Below are 25085 nucleotides of genomic sequence, written 5' to 3' on the forward strand. Positions count from 1 at the left end.
TTTAGGCCACATTTGCTTCTCGGAATTTTTTTTGAAAAATAGTAGGAAAAGAAAATAGAGAAAAAAATAAAAGGAATGAAAAAGTAAAGAAAAATAAAAAATAGATTTAAAGTTAATAAATTTATTTTATATATTTATTATGATTTTTTTAGTTTTAACTCTTTAATATAAAAATTAAATAATTTGAAAATGTATAAGTTTTTAATTAATTTTAATCATATTTGATTTTCGTTAATATGTGTCATAGTACAATCAAATAAGAAAAACTTATTTTTCTTAACATTTTTGTTTTCTTTTTGAATATTTTTATGGCAATTTATCAACAAAATAAAAAAAAATTGTTATTTTTAAAATTTGATAATTATTTTGACCCATGTTTATGTTTTCAAATAACTCATAGGTGATTGATACCAAAATATAATGAATACCTCTTTTTGAACACCTATCTATGTTTATAAAAATAATAATTTTAAAAAAAATATATTATAAATATTTGAAATAATTAAGGATATTTACGTTTAAAATAAGTTATTTTTTATATTTTTATCTTGAAAAGTAATTTATTTTTAATATAAATATTCTTTTGTTATTTTAAGTAATTTTAAAAAGAGTTATTTTTATAAAAAATAATAAAGATATTTTTTCCCACAGGGAAAAAGAAGGGAGGACCTTTTAATCAAATAACCATTAATTTTAAAAACAATGTTCCTCGTCCCTCCCTTCCCGGGTTTTTTCATACTTTCAACTGAAGCCCTAGAAAAACCCCTCTCTCCTGTCTCATGCAAATCTCAGATATGCGAGCTCTCAGAACATTCTACACCCAAAAACACCTTTTCAATCCAAAAAGACACATACCCATTTCTCTCTCTCCTCTCATCTCCTTCCAATCTCTCCAAAACCCTAAATTTTCCCGCCATTTCCGTTGCACCAACCACCGGCGCAGCGAAGAATCAACGAGCCTTGACGCCGATTCTCCGAGTATCGGGATCGGTTCAAGTTCACCTGATACAGAAACCAATTCAAGCAGACGTAGAACTTGGACCGTGTTCAATACGGAAGGCAGTCAGTACAGTGACCGACAAGAATCTGGGTCGAGAAGTGGAGCTGAAAGGAGCGAGGTTTCGGTAAATAAGGGTTTTGGGAGTGTGGAGAAGGGGAGATTCGGTGGTAGGTATGGGCTAGCTTCGAGCGATGGCGGTGTTGTGAGGGGTAGGAAGAAGGGGAAGAGTAAGGTTTGCTGGGTGTGTTCGGACTGTGGGTATTCGGATGGGCAGTGGTGGGGGGCGTGTAGGGAGTGCAATAAAGTGGGTACAATGAAGCAGTTTTCAGCAGGGGAAAGCGGCAATGGTGGCTCGAGGGTGAGCGGGTTCGAGGTGTCGGATAATGTGGTTCGATCGTGGTTACCCCAGCAGCCCACTGAGGTGCAACCTTTGAGATTGACGGATGTGAACCGGGGGATTAATCAGATGAATTGGAGGATTCCCTTGTGAGTTCTTCCTCTTTTGGTTTTTAATTTGGTGCCTTAAGTTTAGTTGCTGAGGAGACGGATAAAAAGAAAAGTGAAGAAAATAAGATTTTGAGTGTTAGGATTTTATTTATTTTGGTTTTGTTGATGTGGAAAGCTGACCCAGCTAATGCAGATGGCTGTATTAGATTTCGTTAAATGAATATATTTCATTTTCTGTGTTCTCAAGTAATGGAACCTGTAAGATTCAAAGATTTTTAGTCTCTTTTTGCAAAGAAACCAGATGAAGGATTAGGTTTAGTTGTTTTTAATATCTATGGGAATTCTTGTTTGTTTGGAAACTATCTATGGCTTGAGTAAAAATCAATTAGGAACAAAATTTGAGGGATGAAAATGGCATATAAACAACAGAGTAACTGAGGGAACTGCCTATCACTCACCAAATGATTGCAGCTAAGTTGTCTCCACAAAGAAATCAGTTTTACTGAAGTGTTTCATCATTGACAATCAAATTGTTGGTCATTTTTTCACATCATGTTTCCTCTGATGCTGTGCAGAAAGTTAATATTAGTTTGTTTGACATCAGGCATGGGCCCTTTGGATATGAAGTTGCTAGGGTGCTTGGTGGTGGTCTTGTACCAGGTTGGTCCTGTTTTTCTAGTTATACTATATGTGTTGATATATGTCTGATTTTTCATATAAATTTTACTATTGAATGATTTTCATGTAGTTTGGACACTTTTGGGCTGTTTATGTGTGAAAACCATGCTGCATGCTGTATATAAATCATCCTATGCTTAAAAAAATATTTGGCTATAATGCCTCTGCCCAAGTATTAGAAATCCTACTCTGCTATTCCAGTATGCTGAATAGTTCAAAACTTATTTTAAATGTGGATCTTTCTGGGTTTGTAGGTTCTTTGGTTTTGGTTGGGGGTGATCCTGGTGCTGGCAAGAGTACACTGTTGTTACAGGTAAAATATAGATTTTTATATTTTTATTCAATTGTAATCCTCTCCTCTGTATTAATTCTCTGTTGTTACCAAATCTTAATTTGAACTGGAAGATTGCTGCAATAATAGCTGAAGGGCATGATATTGGTGGATCAAGTCCAGTTGTGTATGTATCTGGTGAAGAGGTTAGCGTTTCTTGTGCCAGATACTTGTTCATAAAGCTATGCTTTCTTCATATCCTCGTTGACCTGCCATCTAATTTTTGTTTGTCATCTTATTTTATGTCATTGTTTGTTTCTTATGCTCTATTTGAATCTCTGAAACTAGTAGGGAGAAAAAAAAAATGGAAGGAATCTCAAATTCTCTTGTTTAGTTTGCCATGAAAATTACACAGGAAAATAAATTATAATGAATATTATTCGAAGACATATATTTTCAAATTCTTCATACTTCCAATAAAGAAACAAATTTGGGGAGATATGAGGGAAAAAATTTGCTGAACTTGAATTTATTTTTTCATCTTCCTTCATATTTTTTGTCTCCTTTTTCCTCCTTATTTTCTTTTCCTCATCCTCTCCTTAACTTTTCACGATCCTAATGAAGCTTTGTAGTAAGGGCCATTGAGCAGCACATGACAATGAAAAGTTTTCATTCTTTAATGGCATTTGAAACTTTTCTATGATTTTGTTCCTTTATTATTTCAATTGTGAATGTTTTCAATAATACTTACTAAGTGATTTTAGGACATGAAGAATGTTGAGGGGTTTGGAGTTTTTCATGATGCCTTTATTTTATGAAATTACTTCAATGTGTTTTTTTCCTGATTAACAATTTGGAGGTTTTGGCGACAACTCCATTTTATACGAGGAGTATGGCTATAGATATTTTGAAATATAAATTAGTTTTATTTTTCATTTTTAGTAATTTGTCATGTACACAACCATAAATCTTTAACTTAACATGCAATCAAATCACCTTGTCATCTTCTCCATGGCAGAGTGTCGAACAGATTGGAAATAGAGCTGACCGCATGAGGATTGACACAGAAGAGCTTTTCTTATATTCAAGTACTGATATTGAGGTACATGGTTGTGGAAATATGCTAATTTTTCTCTCCTTTTTTCTTTTTGGTTTATATTTGTGATATTGCTTATGGAGCCCAATATGATTGATGTTTTTTCTTTCTTTTAGGACATATTGGGACAAGTTCATCTTCTTTCCCCCAGGGCTCTAGTTGTTGATTCCATTCAAACTGTATATTTGAAAGGAGTCATCGGAAGTGCAGGAGGTCTCTCTCAGGTCAAGTTTTTATAAACTCTTTACCACTTATTTAAAGTGGGAAATCAGATTAGCTCAGGATGCTTGACATAGGCTGCTTGTTTTGCTCCTTTTGCGATGATAGAGTGCTAAAGCTTTCTTATTCTTAAAATGACATTTATTTGCTTTATGAATGTTTCTAGGTCCTCTTGCTTTTTATTTAATTCTGTGTGGGATTCATTTTATTGTGCCTTCCCTGTTTTATGTTGTTATGTATCCAAAAGGTTTGCTTTGTAAGAAGGCACGTTTTTTGTTTCCATTCTCTTTTGCTTTTTCTTTTTAAAGATACTCTTTTCTAGTTTGAGGACCTGAACTCTAGTTCCACAGTGAAATCAGAAAGTATCAAATGTCTGTAGAGATGATACTATATGGTACTTTCAGGACTATAGCGTGTGCTAACATTGCCTTGATTTTTGACAGGTGAAAGAATGCACATCAGCCTTGCTGCGTTTTGCTAAGAAGACTAACATCCCTGTGTTTTTGGTTAGTATATGATACCTGGGGCCTGGTCAACATCCCATTTCCTTTTTTCAACTGTTTTGAACTCATAACTCAGATTGGAATATGGTTGAGCATGCATTATCCTGCTAGACTACCTTCTAGCCCTTTTCTGGTTGTTAACATTTCATTGCTCCAGATGGCTGGAGTTTAGAGGGAGATGTTGTTTTGATAAGGGTTTGAATGCTTAATTTGTTTCATTGATCCTAGAAAATAGAGGGGCAGTAAATATTATGTAGCTGTGCTCTTTAAGTTTTTTGGGAAGTTTGTATAAAATCATGGTGAAAGTTTTAGCTTGTATTTGTAGGCTGAGGTTTATTGTGAGGAAGCCTGAAATTTAGATTTTCCAACAATGCATTTGTAGGAGGGAGACAAATTTGGATATGATACTTAGAACAGAGGAGGTTTGAATTCAAAAGGATTGACCTTTAGATGCCTTTTCTAAATCGGATGTGGAAGTGTGGGCCATGTAATTGCACGTTTCTACTCTTGCTGTTGAAAAGAATTGATTTCAGGGTAGAGTGGATGAAATAGTTTTATTTTTCAGCATTTTTTTTTCTTCATGTCAATAAATGGAAAGCCTTTGCTTTTTCTCCAATTTTTAGAACTTCTCTTTGTTTTTTCTTCTTTTTAACAATATTGATTAATAGTGACTTAAATGCTACTAGACAAATCCTTCTGATTATTTTCTGAATATTGTTATTTTTTATTTTGTTGTTGCTCCTCTCTCTATCTCTCTCTCTTGGTCTGAATGTAGCTACCCTTGCTCTTGTTTTTGTGTATTTCAGATTGGACATGTGACAAAATCTGGGGACATAGCTGGGCCTCGTGTCTTGGAGCACATTGTTGACGTTGTTTTATATATGGAAGTTGGTATTTTGTTGTATTATCTTTTCTTGGATAGTTGCTAAATCTGCTACTTGGTTAAATTATAGGGCTACCTTTCTTTGTTACCATTTAAAGTCTTGTTTGGTAACTGATTTGAAAACTATTTTTAAGAATAGTTTTTTAATGCAGTTCTTTGATGTTTTGTAGAATAAATGTTTGTTTGGGAACTTGAAGTGTTTTTAACTTGTATTCTATATTTATAAATATATTTGAAAAATAACTTTTATATGTGGTATTTTATTTTTAATCATTATTCATATTTATGTAATTTTTTTTTTAAAACAAGTGAAAACAATTAAAAGACGTTTTCTGTGAACAACCTGTTTTCTGTTTTAAGAACAAAAAACTATTTTCCGTTTTAAGAATAGAAAATTATTTTCCATTTTCTGGTCTCTAAATGTGTTTTCCTGTTTTTTCTTTTGAAGAAGAAAAAACAGCTTTTGAAAACAATTGCCAAACAGACCCTAAGCTTTTGTCTACTCCCTGTAGATTTTTATCCTAGATGCTTTCAAGTTAATACATTGGTTGGAGATATCATGATCATGAGATCCTGTGCCTTGGGATGTATCTAGGATTTGGTTTGTATTTGAAAGCTGAGATCCTGCTGTCTATGCTCTGCATGCAGTTGATCATCTTTGTCATAATACTGAATATTCTGAAATCACTCTCGTGGAAGAACTTGGGACTTACTGAAAACATTGACAAGAGCAATAATAATAACTGGAACCATAATAACCACAATGAGGGGAAAAAAACAAGAAAGATGATGTTTCCGTTCTTTTAATCTTAGACCATCTTTTGAAGTTTATTTAATTTTCTTGATGCGCTTTATTTACCATATCACATTTTATATGCCTGATTTAGTGGGTAGTTTGATTGGTTTAATTAGAAATTTCTAGGCTTATTTCTATGTACCTCATATTTTATATTGCCCCACAGGGGGAGAAGCACTCATCTCATCGATTGCTTCGGTCTGTGAAGAATCGTTTGGTCCACTGATGAGGTATTAATTATATTAGTGCCATATATTTTATTAATCTTTAGCATTCAGCCATGTTCATGTGTGCTCTTATGGGCTCTTTGCATACCTCTTGTGTATGTGGACTGCACCCCATCTTTTGTTAGGGCCTTTAGTATAAATTCCTATGCCTAAAAAAAAAGAAAAAAATTTCTTCCAAGTAACTGTTTTTTCTTCCAAGTTTTGTGATTACTGAACCTTTAATTTCAGAATTTGTATTGCTAATGTCTCCTGCATTCTGGGAAACAATTTTCCATCTTTGTTAATTTTGTTTATCTTGTCAACCTAGTAAACCCTATGGGAATGGGAATTTGAATTTCTTTGTTGAAAAGGAGTTTATGGTAATTCTTTCCCTGAAAAATTTTCATCTCTCTTCTTATTTAAAGCTTATAATTAGCTCAAATATGCCCCATGCCAAGTACTTGTGCTAGTTTTGCTGTTAGTTATTAAACAAGAAGGCAAATAAAAATTATAAGCAAAGAATATTTTGGGTTCTCCACTTTCAATGTTATCTGCTACCTTTTTAACCCAAATGTGTTTTAGAACATAGAAAATGGAGCAAGCAGGTCCTTTTCTTTTTCCTTCTTTCTTTCCTTTTTGTTTTTGGGTCATTCATGGGAAACTCCTTGTATTTTGTTGGATTTTATATGGGAAGTGTATCCAAAACCAAAAATGTAGGATATACATAATTGGACTCTATTATTTTTCTTAACCCATGATGAATATGACAATCAGGAATATATGTACTCTATTGTTTTTATTGATGATAGATTACTTCTTTCTGTCAGCTTGGAGTGTTTGAAATGACACAATTGGGACTGCAAGTTGTTTCAAACCCCAGTGAGCTGTTCTTAAGTGAGCAGAACTCAGATTCAGAGATTTTAGCTGGACTTGCGGTTGCTGTAATTATGGATGGATCTCGATCTTTTCTCCTGGAAATTCAGGTGGTTCTTCTATCTTTTTTTTTTCCCATAATACAAATGGTCATTGCCAACTGAATGAGTCAAATGAAATTGTTTTCTAATCCATATAGGAATAGTATTATGTTGAAGATAACCTGCGCTTTGCAATCAGATTAATGATCTATTTTTAATTGTTTTGGAAAGTTCTGGTTTTCTTTGCTTGTCTGCAGACTAGTGATGCCAGAGTTAGATATATAATTTCCTTTCTAGCAAATATGGCATAAAAATTTGGTGCATCATGATGCTTTCAAAGTACCCTGAGTTCCACCACTAATATAAAAAACTCATTAACAGGCATCAAATTGCTAGTTAAGCTCTCATTGATTTAGAGCTTTTGAGTTTGACAAATTGATGCATTTCTTTTCTTCAGGATTTGTTTGTGCAGAGAGAACAACATAATCATATTTAGAGGCCTTTTGGGCTTCAATATTTCTTCTGAACTGTTTGTAAGGGAAGAGCTTTTCATATTTATATATATATGTGTGTGTGTAATCTTATTTGCCTATCAAAAGGATTGTCAAGCATTGGTTCTCATCATTCCGTTTTTCTCCAACAAATCTTGTTTGAATGACTTCCATAATCTCTATGTAGGCATTATGTCTATCTGGATCAACAGTTGCAAGGCAAGTTAATGGGGTTCCAGCGAGCAGAGCTGACATGATTATTGCGGTGAGTACTTGTTTAAATATTTTACAATACCTTTTGCATTCATGCTAGGTGGTCCTTTTACTTCTCTCTTTTCAGTCTAAATTCAACAAATTTCTGTAGATATCAGGGAATAATATAACCATGCTGTTACATTCTTTGCTATATTTGTTTCCTACTTTTACTATAGTAATCAATTCGTCATTGTTAATTAACCTGATAGTCTTTGTTCCACTTTGTCAGTGCATGGGTTTTGCTTAATGCACGTAACTACAACTTAAAGATAACCTTGTGACTGATTTAGCACATGAGAATATTAATCCAGCATTCTTTTAGATTATAAATCTAAATAAGGTTAGCTGATCATATGTAGCTCGGCCTTTTGGATATATAGAAGCATAAAGTGGGCCAGGAAAGCACTTGTGTCTAGCAGGTGCAAATTTTGGGTGCATGTGGAAGTATCCAAAGCTTCAAACATTCACTTGCACACTTATTTAAGTGTGAAATTAAATATGTAGCATAATAGAAATGACATTGTCCATATAGAGGGATGGATACATTTTTGTATTTAGAATAAATATACGATATATCTTTTTTCTCATGCATTTGAAAATCAGAAGAAAAGCTGCTGTTTATTTTCTAGAATTTCCAAAGGTACCTTCACAAGCGGAATGTTCTTATCACTTTTCCATAGATCTACAATTTCTCATATGCATGTTGAATTTTCCGTAAGCTGGCTCGAGTTCATATCATGAGGTCAGGTGATGTCATTGTCACAAGATAACCACTAGTTTTATAAGCTTCACTTGAGAAACGTGTAATCACAATTTTGGAGCTTTGATTATCAGTAGAATAGGAGATTTCTTTACCCAAGGTGGGAAATATAGTTTGAATGATTGCAAGGAGCCTAGTGGTGATGGCCATAATGGCCTTGCCTCTCTCAAATGGCTCGAAAGAGCCACCACTGTGATTCAAGTTGTAATGACATAACTTGTCCTCCTGAATGGCTTGAAGGTGTGCAGATAGCCTAATGGGTGCCAAGTAATGGCTGAAAGGTCCACGAGTGAGACAAACTAAAAGCCCATTGTTTCATAATATGAGTCCATAATGGTTATTCTAGTGTGAACTCAAATGGCCTAAAAACCACAAACAAACCAAAATAAGCAACTATCAAAGACTACATGAAGTAAACTCATTAATGGAACACCAGTTCTCTTTCTCTAGACAGGACAAGTCTCTGGAGAACTATTCTCTTTAAAAAAAGGGGCTTATGTTCTAATGTTCACCCTCCAACACAGAGGTGGAAAAAACAGAGAAAATGAAGCAGCAGCGCAATGAGTAGCTTTCCAGAAATTTGTTTCAATGAAAAGGCCGTTTTTCAATATTGAACTTAATATTCAGATTATTATCTTTTTTGTCTATTCCTCAGATTTCCTAGCAGCCAAATAGAGGTTAACCCCATCTTCACTTAATTATTTCAGTTTTTGTTTTGGTTTTTTCCATCATGTATCTTCTTTTTTGTTGAAATCTTCGAGGCGACATTGTGTTTCGCAGCTGCTGATACTTTTGTATTCCTTAAAGATGATGTAAGAACTGACCCTTTAATCTCTTTATCTGTTAGGTTCTCATGAAGCAAGCTGGTCTAAAGCTCCAAGACAATGTAAATTAACATTTCCTCATTATTTAGCCTTTAGTAAGAATGATCAGTAATGACCATAAATATATTTTTAACTCCACCTCTTACTGACCTTTCATGTATGTTATACCATTGATTCAACTGACTATCAAGATGGTTACTATGATTATTTTAATCGCGTGCTCATATCATTGGTTACGCTCCTCAATTTAAAGTGGTTTCCTTGTACCGTTTCTTACCACAGGGCATCTTTTTAAATGTTGTAAGTGGTGTGACACTGGCAGAGACGCTGGGGATCTTGCTGTAGCAGCTGCAATTTGCAGCAGGCATGTGCTCTATCATTTAATTTCACATCATCTACTGTTATCAATTGGTTATAACATTTATCTACAAGCTAAATATAGGCTAATGTTATGTTTGTTCTCAATGTCTTTTCCCTTCCATAGTTTTGAAGTTCGATAAATATTACATGGGGTGTAACAAAATTGTCTGGGCTAGTTACAGAAAATTGTATTTTCTTATTGAACTTAATAATCTGCTCCAGTTTCTTTTCTTCATCTCTTCCTTCTTTTATCCCCTCCAATGTTGAATTCACTATTCTTTGTCGTTATAAATCAATGAACTGAACTTTGTTTTCTTCAGCTTCTTGGAGTTTCCTATTCCCAATGGCATTGCATTCATTGGAGAAATCGGCCTTGGTGGTGAGCTTCGCACGGTATGCATATTTTCTCTCATTACTGAACTGATTTTAAGAAGTGAACTAGTTTTGCAGTACCTTTGCCTCGATTCCCTTACTGGCTTTTGGAAGCTTGTGCACTGTTTAGAGAATCAGATAGTAAATAATGCTTTTGAAAGGGTGACTTTCATCTCAGTCCATGAAATCCTCACAAGCAAAGCTTATGAATTTGGTCTCCTGAAGCTCCTCTCTTAAGCATAACTTGCATCATCTACACATGTATTTGCATGTACCTACAATGAGGCCGAGCCGGCCCTTTGCCTAGCCAGTCTCACCGACCAAATTCACTACATGCCAAGTAAGCCTGATTCCCCCAAAACTTGAAGGAGGCTGAGCAAAATTGAACCTAAACCTTTATTATGATTGAGCCAATTAGAGCTCCTTCAAACACAGCTTGTTTACAGCCTTCAATGGTATTCAACACCGTTCCTTCCAAAACCGACATGGAGAATTGTATGCTTTATCTGCATCATCCTGTGTTTTGCTCATCTTCCCAGTTCTTAATGCTGCTTAATGCAGAAAATCTTTCGCCTTCAATGTAATATATTCTTTAAGAAAGAGGCTGTTGCTGATCATTTTCATCTTCTGCAGGTACCCAGAATGGAGAAAAGGGTGAACACAGTAGCGAAACTGGGATACAAAAAATGCATAGTCCCAAAAGCAGCTGAAAAATCTCTACCAACTCTTGAGGATATGAACATTGAGATTGTGGGCTGCAGGAATATGAAAGAGGTTATCAACACAGTTTTTGTCTGAGGCGTAAAAGAAAAGCTGAAGATCATTTTGACCTTTTTTGGTTACCTTTCTATCATATTTATATAATTTTATTTTTGGTATGATCAAAGGTGTAAAAATGTTAATTTTCTACTTTTAATTTAATTGCCTCTTGCCCCTACTATGATTAATTATTTTGATTCCTCTTTTTATCATTTTTTATTTATTTAGGTTATGTTTGGTACTCAAGAAATTCTAGTCAAGAAAAAAAATAGAGAAAAAGAAAAAAAGAAAGAAAAATAAAAAAATAAAAATTAAATTTAAAATTAATAAATTATTTTATATATTATTTTACTTATTTAAAATTTTTAATGTAAAGATTAAATAATGTGAAATCAAATATGAAAAAATTATTATTTTAATATTTTTTTTTCTTTTATTAGTATTTCTAGGGAATCTAACATAACCTCAGGTAAAATAGAAAGCTCGAGTAACTTTTAAATTAAAAAAAAAATATTAGGAGCATTTTTTCCTTTAATTCAATTTAATTTTTTAGATAAATTATATATATATATATATATATATATATATATATATATATATATTTGTGAAGTTAGGGCATTTTTTAATACTTAGAAAATGTATTTAAAATTTTAAAATAAATAAAGGTGGAATATTCTTCAAGGGAAAAAATAATCACTTTTTAGGAATATTATTTGAAAATGAAGTTTTTAGGGCTTATTTTTTAATTATTCTAGAAATAGGGGGACGATTTTTCTATTTTTGAAAATAATAATAATAAGAGAAATATGAAGAATAATTAAAAATAAAATATTATATGTAAAATTTATTTTTAAATATTTTGTGATTTTGTTTTTTATAAATATTTTATTTTAAAACATTTTCCAATTCCCCCTTTCTTTAGTTCTCCGACGCTCATCTCCGATTCTCCGATCGAGTGACTGGGGTCCACTCTTCAAAGATCTGACGTGGTAAATCAAGTGAAAAGTTTGGGGTCCACTTTTTTAGATTCCGACGTGGCAAAATCACAGTGAAAGCCGGAAGTTTATGAAGGCATTTTCACTGGAGAAGATCCCAGACAGAGGAGGCAGAACATTTTACCTTCTTCAATACCAAAACTTTCTAGGGTTTCGCTGCGACTGACTCAACCATGTACAGAACCGCAGCTTCACGACTCAGGGCTCTCAAGGTTAGTGGCAACTTTGTTCATCAGAAACCCTGATCACCTCGTGTTTCTGTTTGCTTGCTGAGAAAATAAAGAGAACAAAATGAAAAACTTTGGATGTTATGAGAAATGAAAAGATCAATGCAGTTGATGTGATTTTATTTTCTTACATTTTCTCAGAGATCAAACGGGACGGAGTTATTTGTTCATTTTTTTTACTGATTTGATCTTGTATGAACTTCTGTGCTTGATTTTCTGGTCGGATTGATGCATTTCTATTTAATCGTCGATCTTTTGATCTCTGTTTATTACCGTGAGCGTTGGGAAAGAAAATGGTTAAGTTTTGTGGACTTTATGTTTTGTTTTCTCTTGGATTCCGAGAAATGAAGAATGGTGAGGTGAGGCAAAGAGCTGTGTTAGGGTCAACTCTGTGGAGGTTTCAGGGTCGCGATTTTTAAAAATGGAATCAAAATTTTTAAAAAATGGCGTCTTCTATTTCTTTTTTGTTTTGTTTGCAAACCAATAGAGAGCCTTGAATCGGCAATCATTTTCTCCAAAATGTGAATTAGATGTGTTATTGGTAGTAGCTTTGTTGGATAATTTTCCGATGCCTACTTGGATGATTGATATATTGATTTATTTTTCCTTTTCCGGGGTGGGTCTGGATTCTAACCTGTTTGAAAACGAAATTGATAGGGAGCTCATGCTAACAACTTGGGTGTGTTTTTTTTTGTCATATTTTATAATTTGGATTACTTTGTAATGCTGGTAATGTTTCCTTGTATTAGTTATGATTCATTTAATTGTTCTCTTTCTGTGTTTTCATTCCTCTTGGAACAGCTCCCCAGCATGCAAACAGAGCATTAATTTATGTTTGGGAGTACCTCATACACCATTTTGAAGTCGAATATTGTTTTTGTTTCCCCGCCCCTCCCCACTCCACAGAGAAACAGAATGTTTTGTTTCAATGATGTGTGGTCTGTTGAAAATATTTTTATTAACTACATTTGCATCCATGATTGTTCCATATATCATTTTATGTAGCGGTATAAACAGGAGTCATTAGTCGAACATTAATTTATTTATTTATTGTTTGTACTCTCTGTGCTAAGTCTGAAAAATAGAGAATTGATACCTTCCATTCTGAAATTCCATGAATAGGGCCGTGGAGGAAATTGGAGAGCAGCCAGATTTGCAAGTTCAAGTGCAGTTACTGCGAGATCATCTTCTTCTCCGAGTTTGTTCAGCTGGCTAACAGGGGAAAAGTCTTCTTCTCTTTCTCCTTTGAATCTTCCACTTGCAGGTGTTTCCCTCCCACCTCCACTACCTGATTATGTTGAACCAAGCAAGACCAAGATAACAACTCTCTCTAATGGCGTCAAAATAGCATCAGAGACATCACCTAATCCTGTATGTCTTCAATGTCACAACCCTTCTAAACTTTGTCATTCTTATTAAGTCATTTGGCATTTCTAACTTGTGCTATTATTATCCTTATCTCTACTATTATTCTTTGTCCCTTGTTTTAATCCAGTTATAGTTGGTTGGTTAATCAGAATCCTGCAGCCTCTATAGGGTTATATGTTGATTGTGGGTCAATCTATGAGACACCACTGTCATTTGGGGCCACCCACTTGCTGGAACGGATGGCGTTTAAGAGCACTACCAACCGAAGTCATTTGCGTGTTGTGAGGAAGTGGAGGCAATTGGAGGTAATGTGACAGCCTCGGCCTCTCGGGAACAGATGGGGTACACTTTTGATGCTCTAAAGACTTATGTCCCTGAAATGGTCGAATTGCTTGTTGACTGTGTGAGGAACCCTGTGTTCTTGGATTGGGAAGTCAATGAACAGGTAAATCTCTTGAATTCTCAAATTTACCATCTTTACATTAAAGTAAAAGATGTACTTTTATCCTTTTATAAGGAACCTGATGGTTATTTTTTCTTGATTTATTTATTTATTTTCCACTTAGGCCATTTTTTGATCTGTTTCTCTTTCATCTGCATTCTACTTTTATTTCTTATCTATTACGGGGAAAAAAATCTTACTGTTTTTCTGACATGTTAAAGTTTCCCACTGTTGCCAATTGGCATTTGACCTATTGGACACTTGATTGAAACCTGTGCTTCACATTGTGAGGTTCACATATTTTACAGATATGGACTGTTTTTTTGGGTCCATTGCTCATAATATTTTTGGTTCCAGTTTCTTCTTCCCACTTTGTGTCAGTATTCCAAATGTATATGGTAAACTATATGTTTGTACAGCTTCAAAAGGTGAAAGCAGAGCTTGGAGAACTTTCCAACAATCCTCAAGGATTGCTTTTGGAGGCAATTCACTCTGCTGGTTATTCTGGTGCCCTGGCAAATCCTCTATTGGCTCCTGAATCTGCTATAAACAGATTGAATAGCACCATTTTGGAGGAATTTGTTGCGGTAAGACAAAGAAAAACTTATAAATACTGCATACAGAATTATTTTTTTTTGCTCAATCCTCTCAGTCTTTCATTTCATGTTTCTTTGTTTTCATTTTCCTTTTGGTTTCCTCTTTTTGCGTGTGTTCTCTGAATTCCTTTTTCTGTCTTTATTTCAGGAGAATTACACTGCTCCTAGGATGGTCCTTGCGGCTTCTGGAGTTGAACATGAAGAGTTTTTGTCCATTGCAGAGCCACTTGTTTCTGATCTTCCCAGTGTGCCCCGTCCAGAAGAGCCAAAATCTGTTTATGTTGGAGGGGATTATCGTTGTCAGGCTGATTCAGGGGTGTGTATCTCTAATTGTTCACTTCTAGTGGTTTCATGTCTGATTGATCTGTTGATTTTGTTTCTCATCTGTTTAATTCGTTTTGAGTACAGATCACCCATCTCGCTCTTGCATTTGAAGTGCCTGGTGGTTGGCATAATGAGAAAGAAGCTATCACTTTGACTGTTCTTCAGGTGCTGCATTTGATCTTTTCTTCTTAAAGAGATTCTGCTATCTCTCTCTCTCTCTCTCTCTCTCTCTCTCTCTCTATATATATATATATATATATATATATATTCATATTCCCTCTTTTCATTCATCCACCATGTTTTCCTTTTTTGCATTAAGAAATGTGATAGTCCCGCAGATGCTTATGGGAGGAGGTGGCTCATTCTCTGCGGGGGCCCTGGAAAAGGAATGCACTCACGACTATGTAAGTTTTACATATGGCTACTGGTTTTCTTGTAGCTTACCTTGATCATTTGGGTTATGGTTATTTATTATTGTTGGACTTTATAGCTGCTTGGATTTCCTGTGTTGTTGCATTAATGTTGACTGAGTATATATTTCTAAATTTCTGCTAAGTTTAACTCGTTTGTTTCACCCATTTTGAACACAGATCTTCGTGTCTTGAATGAGTATCAACAGCTTCAATCTTTCTCTGCATTCAACAATATCTTCAACAATACTGGAATTTTTGGCATTTATGCTAGCACTGTAAGGCACCCCCTAAAGCCTTAAATTACCTTGATCAACTTGGCTTACGTTTTGTTGTTCTACTGTCCATTTAGGTTGTGTGTTGAATGGTGATTTGTTTGTGGTTGGCATATAGAGCAGCTGTAGTATCTCATAGTCGTAGTGAACCTGTGCTTCACCTATTTGATTTTTTTTCCCCATTTAGGTTTTTATTTTCTTATCCCACTTAGGTTTATATTTCCCCCCTGTTACTTTTCTTATCCTGCTTAGGTTTATATTTCCCCCCCTTTTTAATGTCTTCATTGCATATGATTCTTATTACTTTTCTTGTGTAAAGTTTTTTTGATAAACTCACAATATATGTATATAGGAACAAAAAACACCTCAGCAAAGTGCACTGGAAGTACATAACGGGTGCATTGTCCTCAAGTCTTTCTACCATTTGTTCTTGTTAATGGTTTACGTGTTTCTCTCCTATGCATTTCAGAGTTGAACCACACATAAGCATTTAGTCCTGATAGATCATCACTTCTTACCTCCACCATCTCATGGGATAATTTAATCAATCATCTTTATCTTCTGAAATTGCATATTTGCTTCCTTATGTTCTGGAATTTTTGTGCTTCTTTAGAAATAATTTTAATATTTGATGGAGGTATGATGGACTTAATTTTGATTAGATTCATATATATTTTTTCTACTGTCACAACCCTCTAAGCTTGAGCTTTCGCACCTTATGGAATTAGGGCTCTGATTTTGTGGCAAAAGCAGTTGATATTGCTGCAGGAGAGCTACTTTCAATTGCTTCACCTGGACAAGGTTCATTGCTTATCTCTCTCATATGGTTTGGTTTTTTCTTGAGCTAATTGTATCCCTGCAGTAACTGCAGGTATTAATTCTATCATATGTTTTTTCTTTTCTCTGCGCTGACAGTTGACCAGGTACAGCTTACTCGTGCTAAAGAGGCAACTAAATCTGCCGTTCTGATGAACCTGGAATCAAGAGTACGCTTCTCTCTCTCTCTTTCCCCACCACCCCAACCTGCACACCCCCCCTTTGGGTTTGGTCTTTGCTGAGTTTTCTTTTGGTATGGCTTACACTTGTTTGTTGTAGATGATTGCATCGGAAGATATAGGGAGACAGATATTGACATATGGAGAGAGGTAATTCTTTCAGGATGCCATCTGAAACCAAAGTAAATTAATGGTAGTGGAAAACAGAAACACCAGAAAGAAATACTTGATTCTAAACCAAAAAGCACCCTCATGGGATGAATCAAAGCCCTTGTGTTTATAGCAGAAGTGTGTCATGTTATTTTCTCAGGAAGCCTTTGGAGCATTTCTTGAAGGCAGTAGAGGAAATCACTTTGAAGGATATCACCACCATTGCCCAGAGGATCATTTCTTCACCTCTTACAATGGCATCATATGGCGACGGTAATCTCCCTCTTTCCACCAATGAACCCTTCTATGATTTCACCGGAATTGAATCTTGAGAAATCTCTCCCCTCTTTTGTTGCAGTTATCCATGTTCCCAGCTATGAATCAGTCAACCGCAAGTTCCACGCAAAGTGAGAAACGTTGAAGTTTGTCCGGTCTTAATCATCGGAGATATGCCTGCATAGAGCCCTCTCCACATTAACGATCTCCTTCAATGGTTTTTTTCTGGGAATTTTCGTTCTCATGTGCCGGAGGTCACTCCAGGAATTATGGATAAAGAATTCATTTCCGTGATTCAGTCATGGGAAATTTTGCTGACAATTTTTTTTTTTCCCGATGAAAGTCAGAAATAAAACATACGAACTGGGATTGTGTCCTCCATCTGGTTAAATTATTTATAAATAATTTAATGTTATGTTTGGCTTTCAGAAAACTTGAGGAAAAGTGTGAGGAAAAGAAAATAGAGAGAAAAAATAGAAGAAAAAAAATTGAAATAATTTAAAAATGCATAAAAGTTTGTTTGATTGTGATTTAAAAATAGTTTTTTGTATTTAAAAATAAAAAATTATATTGAAAAATTCTTAATACCGGATTCAAAAACAAAACAAATTTCATTAAACAAATAAATTTTAAATCAAACTTTACTTGGTATGTAAAATTTATTAAATTTTTTTATTAGATAAATAAATTTTAAATTAAATAAGACTTAATATATTGGATTTATTAATGAGTTTAGTAATTTTTAAAAATAACTTAAAACTCAAATAGTGAACTACTCAGGACTAAAAATTTATAGACAAAATTGGTCGATGACTTTATTATTTCTCAAATCATTATTTTTCATTTTCTTTTCACTTGGCAAATGCACTTCAAATTAAACTTAAGTGTTGGATTTATTAACAAATCTAATCATTTTTAAAAGAAATTTAAAACTCAAATAGTGAATGAATTAATATCATAAAGTTATGGACAAAAATTGGTTTAGAACAATTTCATTGTTTTTATTTTTATTTCCTTTACATAGAATCATTATTTGCTAAATTTTTTCACTAGGAAAATGAATTTCAAATTAAATAAGGCTTAATGTGTTTAATTCATTAACAAGTTTGGTAATTTTTTAAAAAAACTTAAAACTCAAATAATGATATATTTAGTACTTGAAATTTATGGACAAAAATTGCTCTAAAATAATTTTATTGTTTCTCTTCTATTTACAATCATTATTTTTTTTATTACAAAAATAAGCTTCAAATTAAACAAGTCTTTAATGTGTTGAATTCAATAACAAGTTTAGTGTTTTTTTAAAAAATAATTTGAAACTCAAATAATAAACTCACTAATACAAAAAATTTACTGATAAAAATTAGTTCATAATGACTATTATTATTTTTATACATAATTATATTTTTATAAATTCTCTATTTATAAAATCAAGTCGTATTGAATTTATTAATGGTTTTAACAAAAAAATACATCTAATCATTAAAAAATAATAAATTAATACTTATATATTATTAGTTATGATTTTATTGTTTCTCCAATATAGAACTATACTTTTTTTGAATTTGGATAAATAAATTATAAATTAAGATATAGTTAATAATTTAAATTCTTTAATAAATTTTTTAATTTTCAAAAAAAATTTGAATTCAAAAAATTGATCTAATTAATTGTAGGTTAAATAAAAACATTTACAATATTATTTTCATAATTTAATACCAAATGCATATATAAAATGAAAAAGTTTACTCATTTACATGTTAAACTTTATTTATTATTCATTTTAAATAAAATATTATTAAAAATTATTATTTTAAATTATTAAGATGTTAATATCCTTATATTTCTAACCCATACTAAAATACTATTTTTTTAATAAAATTATAGTACATGATTTTATTATAATAATATTATTCATATTTTATTAAAAACTATTTATTTTTTAAATTTATTTGTAATTTAAAAACTATCTTCAACTTTAATAAAACTTGAATTAAATTTAATTTATATTATATAAATTGAATTTATAATGTTTGTACCAAACAAAAGAAATATTTTTAAAAATAATTTATCCAAAAAAAGTTTTTATTTTTCATTTTTAAAAATTATTTTCAAAACAACTTCCTAAACATCCTTATTTTTATAAAATATTCGAACACTATTTTTTTTAATTTAAAAACAATTTTGAAAAACAAATTTAAGATAACTATACGGATCTTAAATTTTTAAGTAATTTTAATTATATTTGTTTTTTTTTTTTCACAATGAAATGAAACATGAGAAATTATTTTTTTTAATGTATTAAATTAGAAATATTTATTTATTAGAAAAAAAAAAACAAAAATTCATGTTATATTTCAAAGGTCTCCGCTATTTTGATTCATAAATGAGAAGTGGTAATCGTGGGAGAGCAAAAATCAACGTTAGCATATCATCTGGGTCAGGCCCACAAGTGAAGCATGAGTCCGAGAGTCTCTGCCAAACGACGTCGTTTTAGTTTTTTAAAAGCTCAACGTCCCTCACTCATCCCACGCCCAGGTCGCAGGCTACAACCTCCCTGACCATGCACCATCACCACCGCCGCCTCGCCACTGCACACGGCGGCCGCCTCTTCTCCACCCGCCTGTTCGCAACCAAACACAGAGGTCATGTCGTCTTTGAAGCGCCCAAATTCCGGCTGCTCAACACTCGCCATTTCGGAACCAAATACAGCGGCAGGGTCGTGAGAGAAACCTCGGACCGTCGTTCCGTTGCCGTCCGAGTCGAAGCCACCGGCATCCTCCCCACTGACGTCCGAGGCTACCCCCTCCCTCGACGCGACCTCATCTGCAAAGTCACCAAACTCCTCCACTCTTCCTCCGACCCTTTCCCCGACCTTTCGGAATACCTCCAAACCCTAAACCTAACCATAACCCCTTCTGAAGCCTCCGAAATCCTCAAATGCCTAAACCACCCCCACCTCTCCCTCGAATTCTTTCGATTTTGCTCCTCCAATATCCCTAAATTCCAGCACAATTCCTTCACCTACAATCGCCTCCTCGTCATCCTCTCCAAACCCTCAGCCCTCCGCGATTCCGAACGCCTTGATCTCATCCGTGCGATCCTTGACGACATGGAACGCTGCGGTGTGCGTGGCAGCATCTCCACCATCAATATCTTGATTGGTATTTTTGGTGGAGGCGCTGATGTTGAGAGGTGTTTTGATTTGGTGAAAAAGTGGGACTTGCAAATGAATTGTTACACCTATAAATGCCTTCTTCAGGCGCACTTGAGATCGAACAATTCGAACAAGGCTTTTGAAGTTTATGTCGAATTGCGGCGCCGCGGTTATAAATTGGATATTTCGCCTATAATATGCTTTTGGATGCCCTCGCCAAGGATAACAAGGTCTGAATCGTTTCTCTTCTCATTTCTTTTTCAGTTTTATTAAGGTTTTGAATGGGTATGTGTATGATGTGCTTTTCAGTACTTGACCAACCAGTTTGGAGCTTGGGCGTTTGTCAAATTGGGTGTAATGTAGAAGTGGGTGTGTCAATAGAGATGTGTAATGCAGGAGTAATGGAATTTGGAATTTGAATAGATTTTAGCAGTTGGGTGAACTACCGGTAGCGGTTTTCTTGTTGAAAGTAGCAAACAATCCCAAACTTCGTTTTGTTTTGGTCTGTGAAATGGTGGTGTAAGATTGCAGTATGTTCCTGAAATTTGTGATGAACCAAGAGAAGTTTTCAAATAGTTCACATGGGATTACTTGTTATCTTTGCCCGGAAAGTTTGTGGGGAGTGGGTTTTTTTGGGGGGCCTTGTTTAGTTTTAGTCCTTCAAGAGCTAAGGGTGTGTTTAGTATTGGAACTTAGATTTTTCTGTTTCAGAAAATAGAAAAAAATGGAAATGATGTACAGATCATGTCTGGAAACATGTTGTCTGAATTGTTTTGAAACTATTTTGAGAATGGATTGTTTTAAGAAAGCATTGAAATATTTTTTGGGCATTTTAGAAAATGGCAACACTTTAATGATTGAAAAAACCAGCATACTTATTCTTTCCTTTTTGGAAATGAAAACATTTATGGACGGGTTCCATCTTTTGCAACCAAGGAGGCCCTAACTTTGTTGCAAATTGAAGAATTAGTTCTTGTATATAACAATTGTTGGGCTAAATTTTTTATGAATGATATTATGCTCTAGGGAAATAAGTTCAATGAAAGTCAGATTATTACATGGGACATATTTATAAAACAATAAGGTGAACTCAAATCAAATATAAATTAGAGTGTATTGACATGTGGTGAGAACCAGTATCTCTTAATTATTTTTGTGATGCTGAGAAAATGTCACATTTGTGCTAGGAGTTATACATGTCTCCCTCACGGAACTCATGCACTGGTTCTGTTGGCACTTTTTAATATTTTTTTGTTTGCCTATATAAAAAAAAACATCTTCCTTGTGGAACTTAACAGCTAACTTGGAACTTGTTGCTTGTGTGTTTGCAAATTGCAGAACTGCTGAATTGTTTAACAGTGACATTGGATAATGATAAGATTATTTCTGGAGAAGTAAGAATTAGAGAAGTCGCCTATAGAAATTCATAAAGTTTTAAAAGGTTCTTCTTTAAAGAGATAAAACTGAAGGCTCTAATTGAGTCATTCACACTCTATGAACTGTTGTCTTAAAGAATTATGGTACTGTTAACAGCAGAGCAACACATTATAGGCATAAGCATGCCGCAAAAAGATAGTAAAACGTAGAACATCAATGAACAAATGATGAATTTGTGTCTAAAAAGTAAAATACATTTGAACTTTAAAATTGATTTATGGAATTGCCAGCTTGAGCTAGTTACTTTTTATTTTATTTTTTATTAACATCAGTTTCTTGGATCCTGATAATCTGATGTGCAGCATTTTGACAGGTTGACCAGGTCTACATGGTTTTTAAAGACATGAAAAGAAAACATTGTGAGCCTGATGAATATACATACACTATCATGATCAGAATGACTGGAAAGATTGGGAAAGCTGATGAATCGCTGACACTCTTTCAGGAAATGACAGAAAAGGGCTACGCTCCTAATTTAATTGCTTATAACACAATGATCCAGGCACTTGCTAATAACCGGATGGTTGATAAGACAATTTTCCTCTTCTCTAAAATGGTGGAGAACAATTGTCGGCCCAATGGATTTACATTCAGTGTGATACTAAATGTTTTAGTTGCAGAAGGGCAACTTGGAAGACTAGATGAGGTTGTGGAAGTATCCAACAAATTCATGAATAAGTCAATATACGCCTATCTTGTGAGGACTTTGAGCAAATTGGGTCATGCAAGTGAGGCTCACCGGCTGTTTTGCAATATGTGGAGCTTCCATGATGAGGGAGATCGGGATGCTTACATGTCCATGTTGGAGAGTCTATGTGATGCAGGTAAAACAACAGAAGCCTTGGACTTGCTGAGTAAGATCCATGAGAAGAGAATAAGTACTGATACTGTCATGTATAACACAGTTTTGTCAGCTCTTGGCAAGTTAAAAAAAATATCAGATCTTCATGATCTATATGAAAAGATGAAACAGGATGGACCCTCACCAGACATATTTTCCTACAATATTCTGATCTCCAGCTTTGGAAGGGCTGGAAGAGTTGAAGAGGCTGTAAAAATTTTCGAAGAACTTGAGAATAGCAGTTGTAAACCTGATATTATCTCTTTTAATTCTTTGATTAATTGCCTTGGGAAAAATGGTGATATTGATGAAGCTCACATGAGGTTCAAGGAGATGCGAGAGGAGGGATTGAGTCCAGATGTTGTCACATATAGCACACTCATTGAGTGCTTTGGCAAGACAGATAAAGTTGAGATGGCTTGCAGGTTGTTTGATGAGATGCTTGCTGAAGGTTGTTCCCCTAACATTGTAACTTACAATATTTTACTCGATTGTCTCGAGAGGTCTGGGAGAACTGCTGAAGCAGTGGATCTATATGCAAAACTAAAACAACAGGGGTTAACTCCAGATTCTATCACTTATGCAGTTCTTGAACGTTTACAAAGTGGTTCACACCGGAAAGTAAGAGTTCGCAGGAAGAATCCAATCACAGGTTGGGTTGTTAGCCCTTTAAGGTGATGCCAGCAATCTTTTATACTGCTGGCAAAAGGTTGTATCCAATTTTTCGCAGTTGGGTTTGCTACCAATTGATCCAGACTCCAGAATCAATTTGGTAAATCACAATTAGAAAGGGCAAGAGTAGAAGACCTATATGCAATTATGCTTAAATGCCTAACTTCTCTGGCCATCTCTGAAAGGGCAAGAAACAAATGTTGTATGATATGAACTGATTTTTTTCAGTCCTTTTTGTGGGCTGATGTCCAATGGGCTCATTATCCGTAGAAAGGTATTACATCCTAAAGAAGTTTGGTTGTCTTCTTGTAGGGCAACTACCCTCACATAAGTTATAACTGGTTGGCATTATTCAGATACTTATCGATAATATGTGGCATCTACACCTTGTGCTGTGCTGCATAATGGAAATACTGGGGAATTTTGCTTATTTGCTGCATGATGAAGGCTGGAGGATATGATTTATTGTTGCCTCTGTATTTTGGTTGGATTTCATGCTGATTAAGATCCGTTGCCTTAGTAGCTGCAGGATGCATTTGAGAACATGGGTGAATCAGCAAATTGTTGTTAAAGCGGAAGATTCTGTAAGTGCTACCCCTTATCTATTTCAAGATGTGCCTATATTTTTTGCTTCTTTTTATGAAATAAAAGAAAAAAAAATGCTAATGGAGTGTTCAAATTTTGGTCTTCATTTACAACCCTAGGCCTTGCTTGATTTACATGAAGAATTGGAATTGATGTTGTGTTGTTGGAATAATTCTTCTGTTTGGGAAATTTTTTCAACTTGGGTTTTGAAAGACTGCTGGAGATGATTTCCATTTTTTATATCAAGTTAAAATATGGAATATATATATATATATATATATATATATTTTATTATTATGTTATGTTTGGTTGCCTGGAAAACCCAAGAAAAAAATATATCAAATTGTTATTTATACTAGTGGTCTCTTTCATATGACTCACTGAAAGCATTTGCAGCAAATGAAATAAAATACTAATGCATGATGAATGTGGTTAAAACAACCTTATCAAATAAATCAATCCACAAAACAATGGCCAAACACCACCCAAGAAAGGAAAAAGGAAACATCGGATAAGAAAAAGGAACAGAAACCGTGGCAACTATGTGTTAATTGCTGCAAACTGTGACAGAAGGAAATGATGGATATCTTTTTCTAGAAAGGAGATTCAAAGGGAGAAACAGAAGTGGAGAATCACATCAAACCCTTTTTGAAAAGTTTTATTTAGTTACAAATATTTACCCATTCATGAGTAACCTCACATTTTTCTTGAGGGGAAAAGAGCTCACTATTTAACCCTATAATGTTATAATTAGTCCAAGTTCTAAGTGATCAAGAGGCTGGTTTTGTTTTTAAAAATAAAAAATTATTTTTGAAGTGGTTGTTTTTGAAAACAAGATATTTTTTGAATATATATATATATTTTAATTGTTCTAAGTTATTTTGTAAAACTATTTTAGAAAATAATTGTACAAGTATTAAGAATTAATAATTGAAAATAAAATATTATAAATATGAGTTATTTTTAAGAAATATTTGAAAATATAGAAAACAAATCGAAAACATTTTAAGTTTTCAAATAGATTTTTTTATAATAAACAAAATAGAAGTATTCAATCAATGATTTTCAAATACATTTCATATTTTCAATACTTTATTTAACATATCCCAAAATTAGGATGATCAATCAATTCTCATATCGTTTTTTCTTTATTTACTACTCTTAATAATAGGAAGGTATATAACACTTTAGAGTCTCTCTACAATGATCATCTTTAGAGGTGCATCAGATCCTATCATTGTTTTTAAAAACAGTTTAATATTTTTTAGAATAAAAATCCGTTTAATATACGTGAACCTATTAGTGTGTTTTATTAGGAATAATTTTTCTTTTATATTACTTTATTTTCAATGATTTTCCATATTTGAACAACTATATTTGAAAATGATTCTCATAAAACAAGTGAAAATAATTAAATATATTTTCATAATACACCATATTTTCATAATAATTCTTTAAAAAACATGTTTTAGAATAATTGATATCCAAACATGTTTTCATA

The 25085-nt window shown here is 33.7% G+C and overlaps 2 protein-coding genes and 1 pseudogene across 2 annotated transcripts; all 3 read left to right on the forward strand.

The window, feature by feature from the left end:
- Positions 1–729: 729 nt before the first annotated feature.
- LOC117921605 lies at positions 730–10953 on the forward strand (annotated as a pseudogene).
- A 967-nt stretch (positions 10954–11920) lies between these two features.
- LOC117921432 (mitochondrial-processing peptidase subunit alpha-like) lies at positions 11921–17271 on the forward strand. The gene is given in 15 exon segments (XM_034839279.1): positions 11921–12041; positions 13179–13421; positions 13574–13706; positions 13709–13869; positions 14286–14453; positions 14611–14778; positions 14871–14951; positions 15125–15152; positions 15155–15190; positions 15377–15474; positions 16200–16272; positions 16387–16457; positions 16567–16616; positions 16777–16889; positions 16975–17271. Coding segments are annotated over 15 exon segments (1515 nt in total). The 5' UTR covers positions 11921–12002; the 3' UTR covers positions 17028–17271.
- Positions 17272–19375: 2104 nt separating this feature from the next.
- LOC117921526 (pentatricopeptide repeat-containing protein At1g51965, mitochondrial-like) lies at positions 19376–23660 on the forward strand. The gene is given in 3 exon segments (XM_034839427.1): positions 19376–20230; positions 20233–20279; positions 21800–23660. Coding segments are annotated over 3 exon segments (2028 nt in total). The 5' UTR covers positions 19376–19455; the 3' UTR covers positions 23006–23660.
- Positions 23661–25085: the final 1425 nt, after the last annotated feature.

This window comes from Vitis riparia, chromosome 9 (genome assembly GCF_004353265.1).
Source record: "Vitis riparia cultivar Riparia Gloire de Montpellier isolate 1030 chromosome 9, EGFV_Vit.rip_1.0, whole genome shotgun sequence".
Taxonomy (NCBI): Eukaryota; Viridiplantae; Streptophyta; class Magnoliopsida; order Vitales; family Vitaceae; genus Vitis; species Vitis riparia.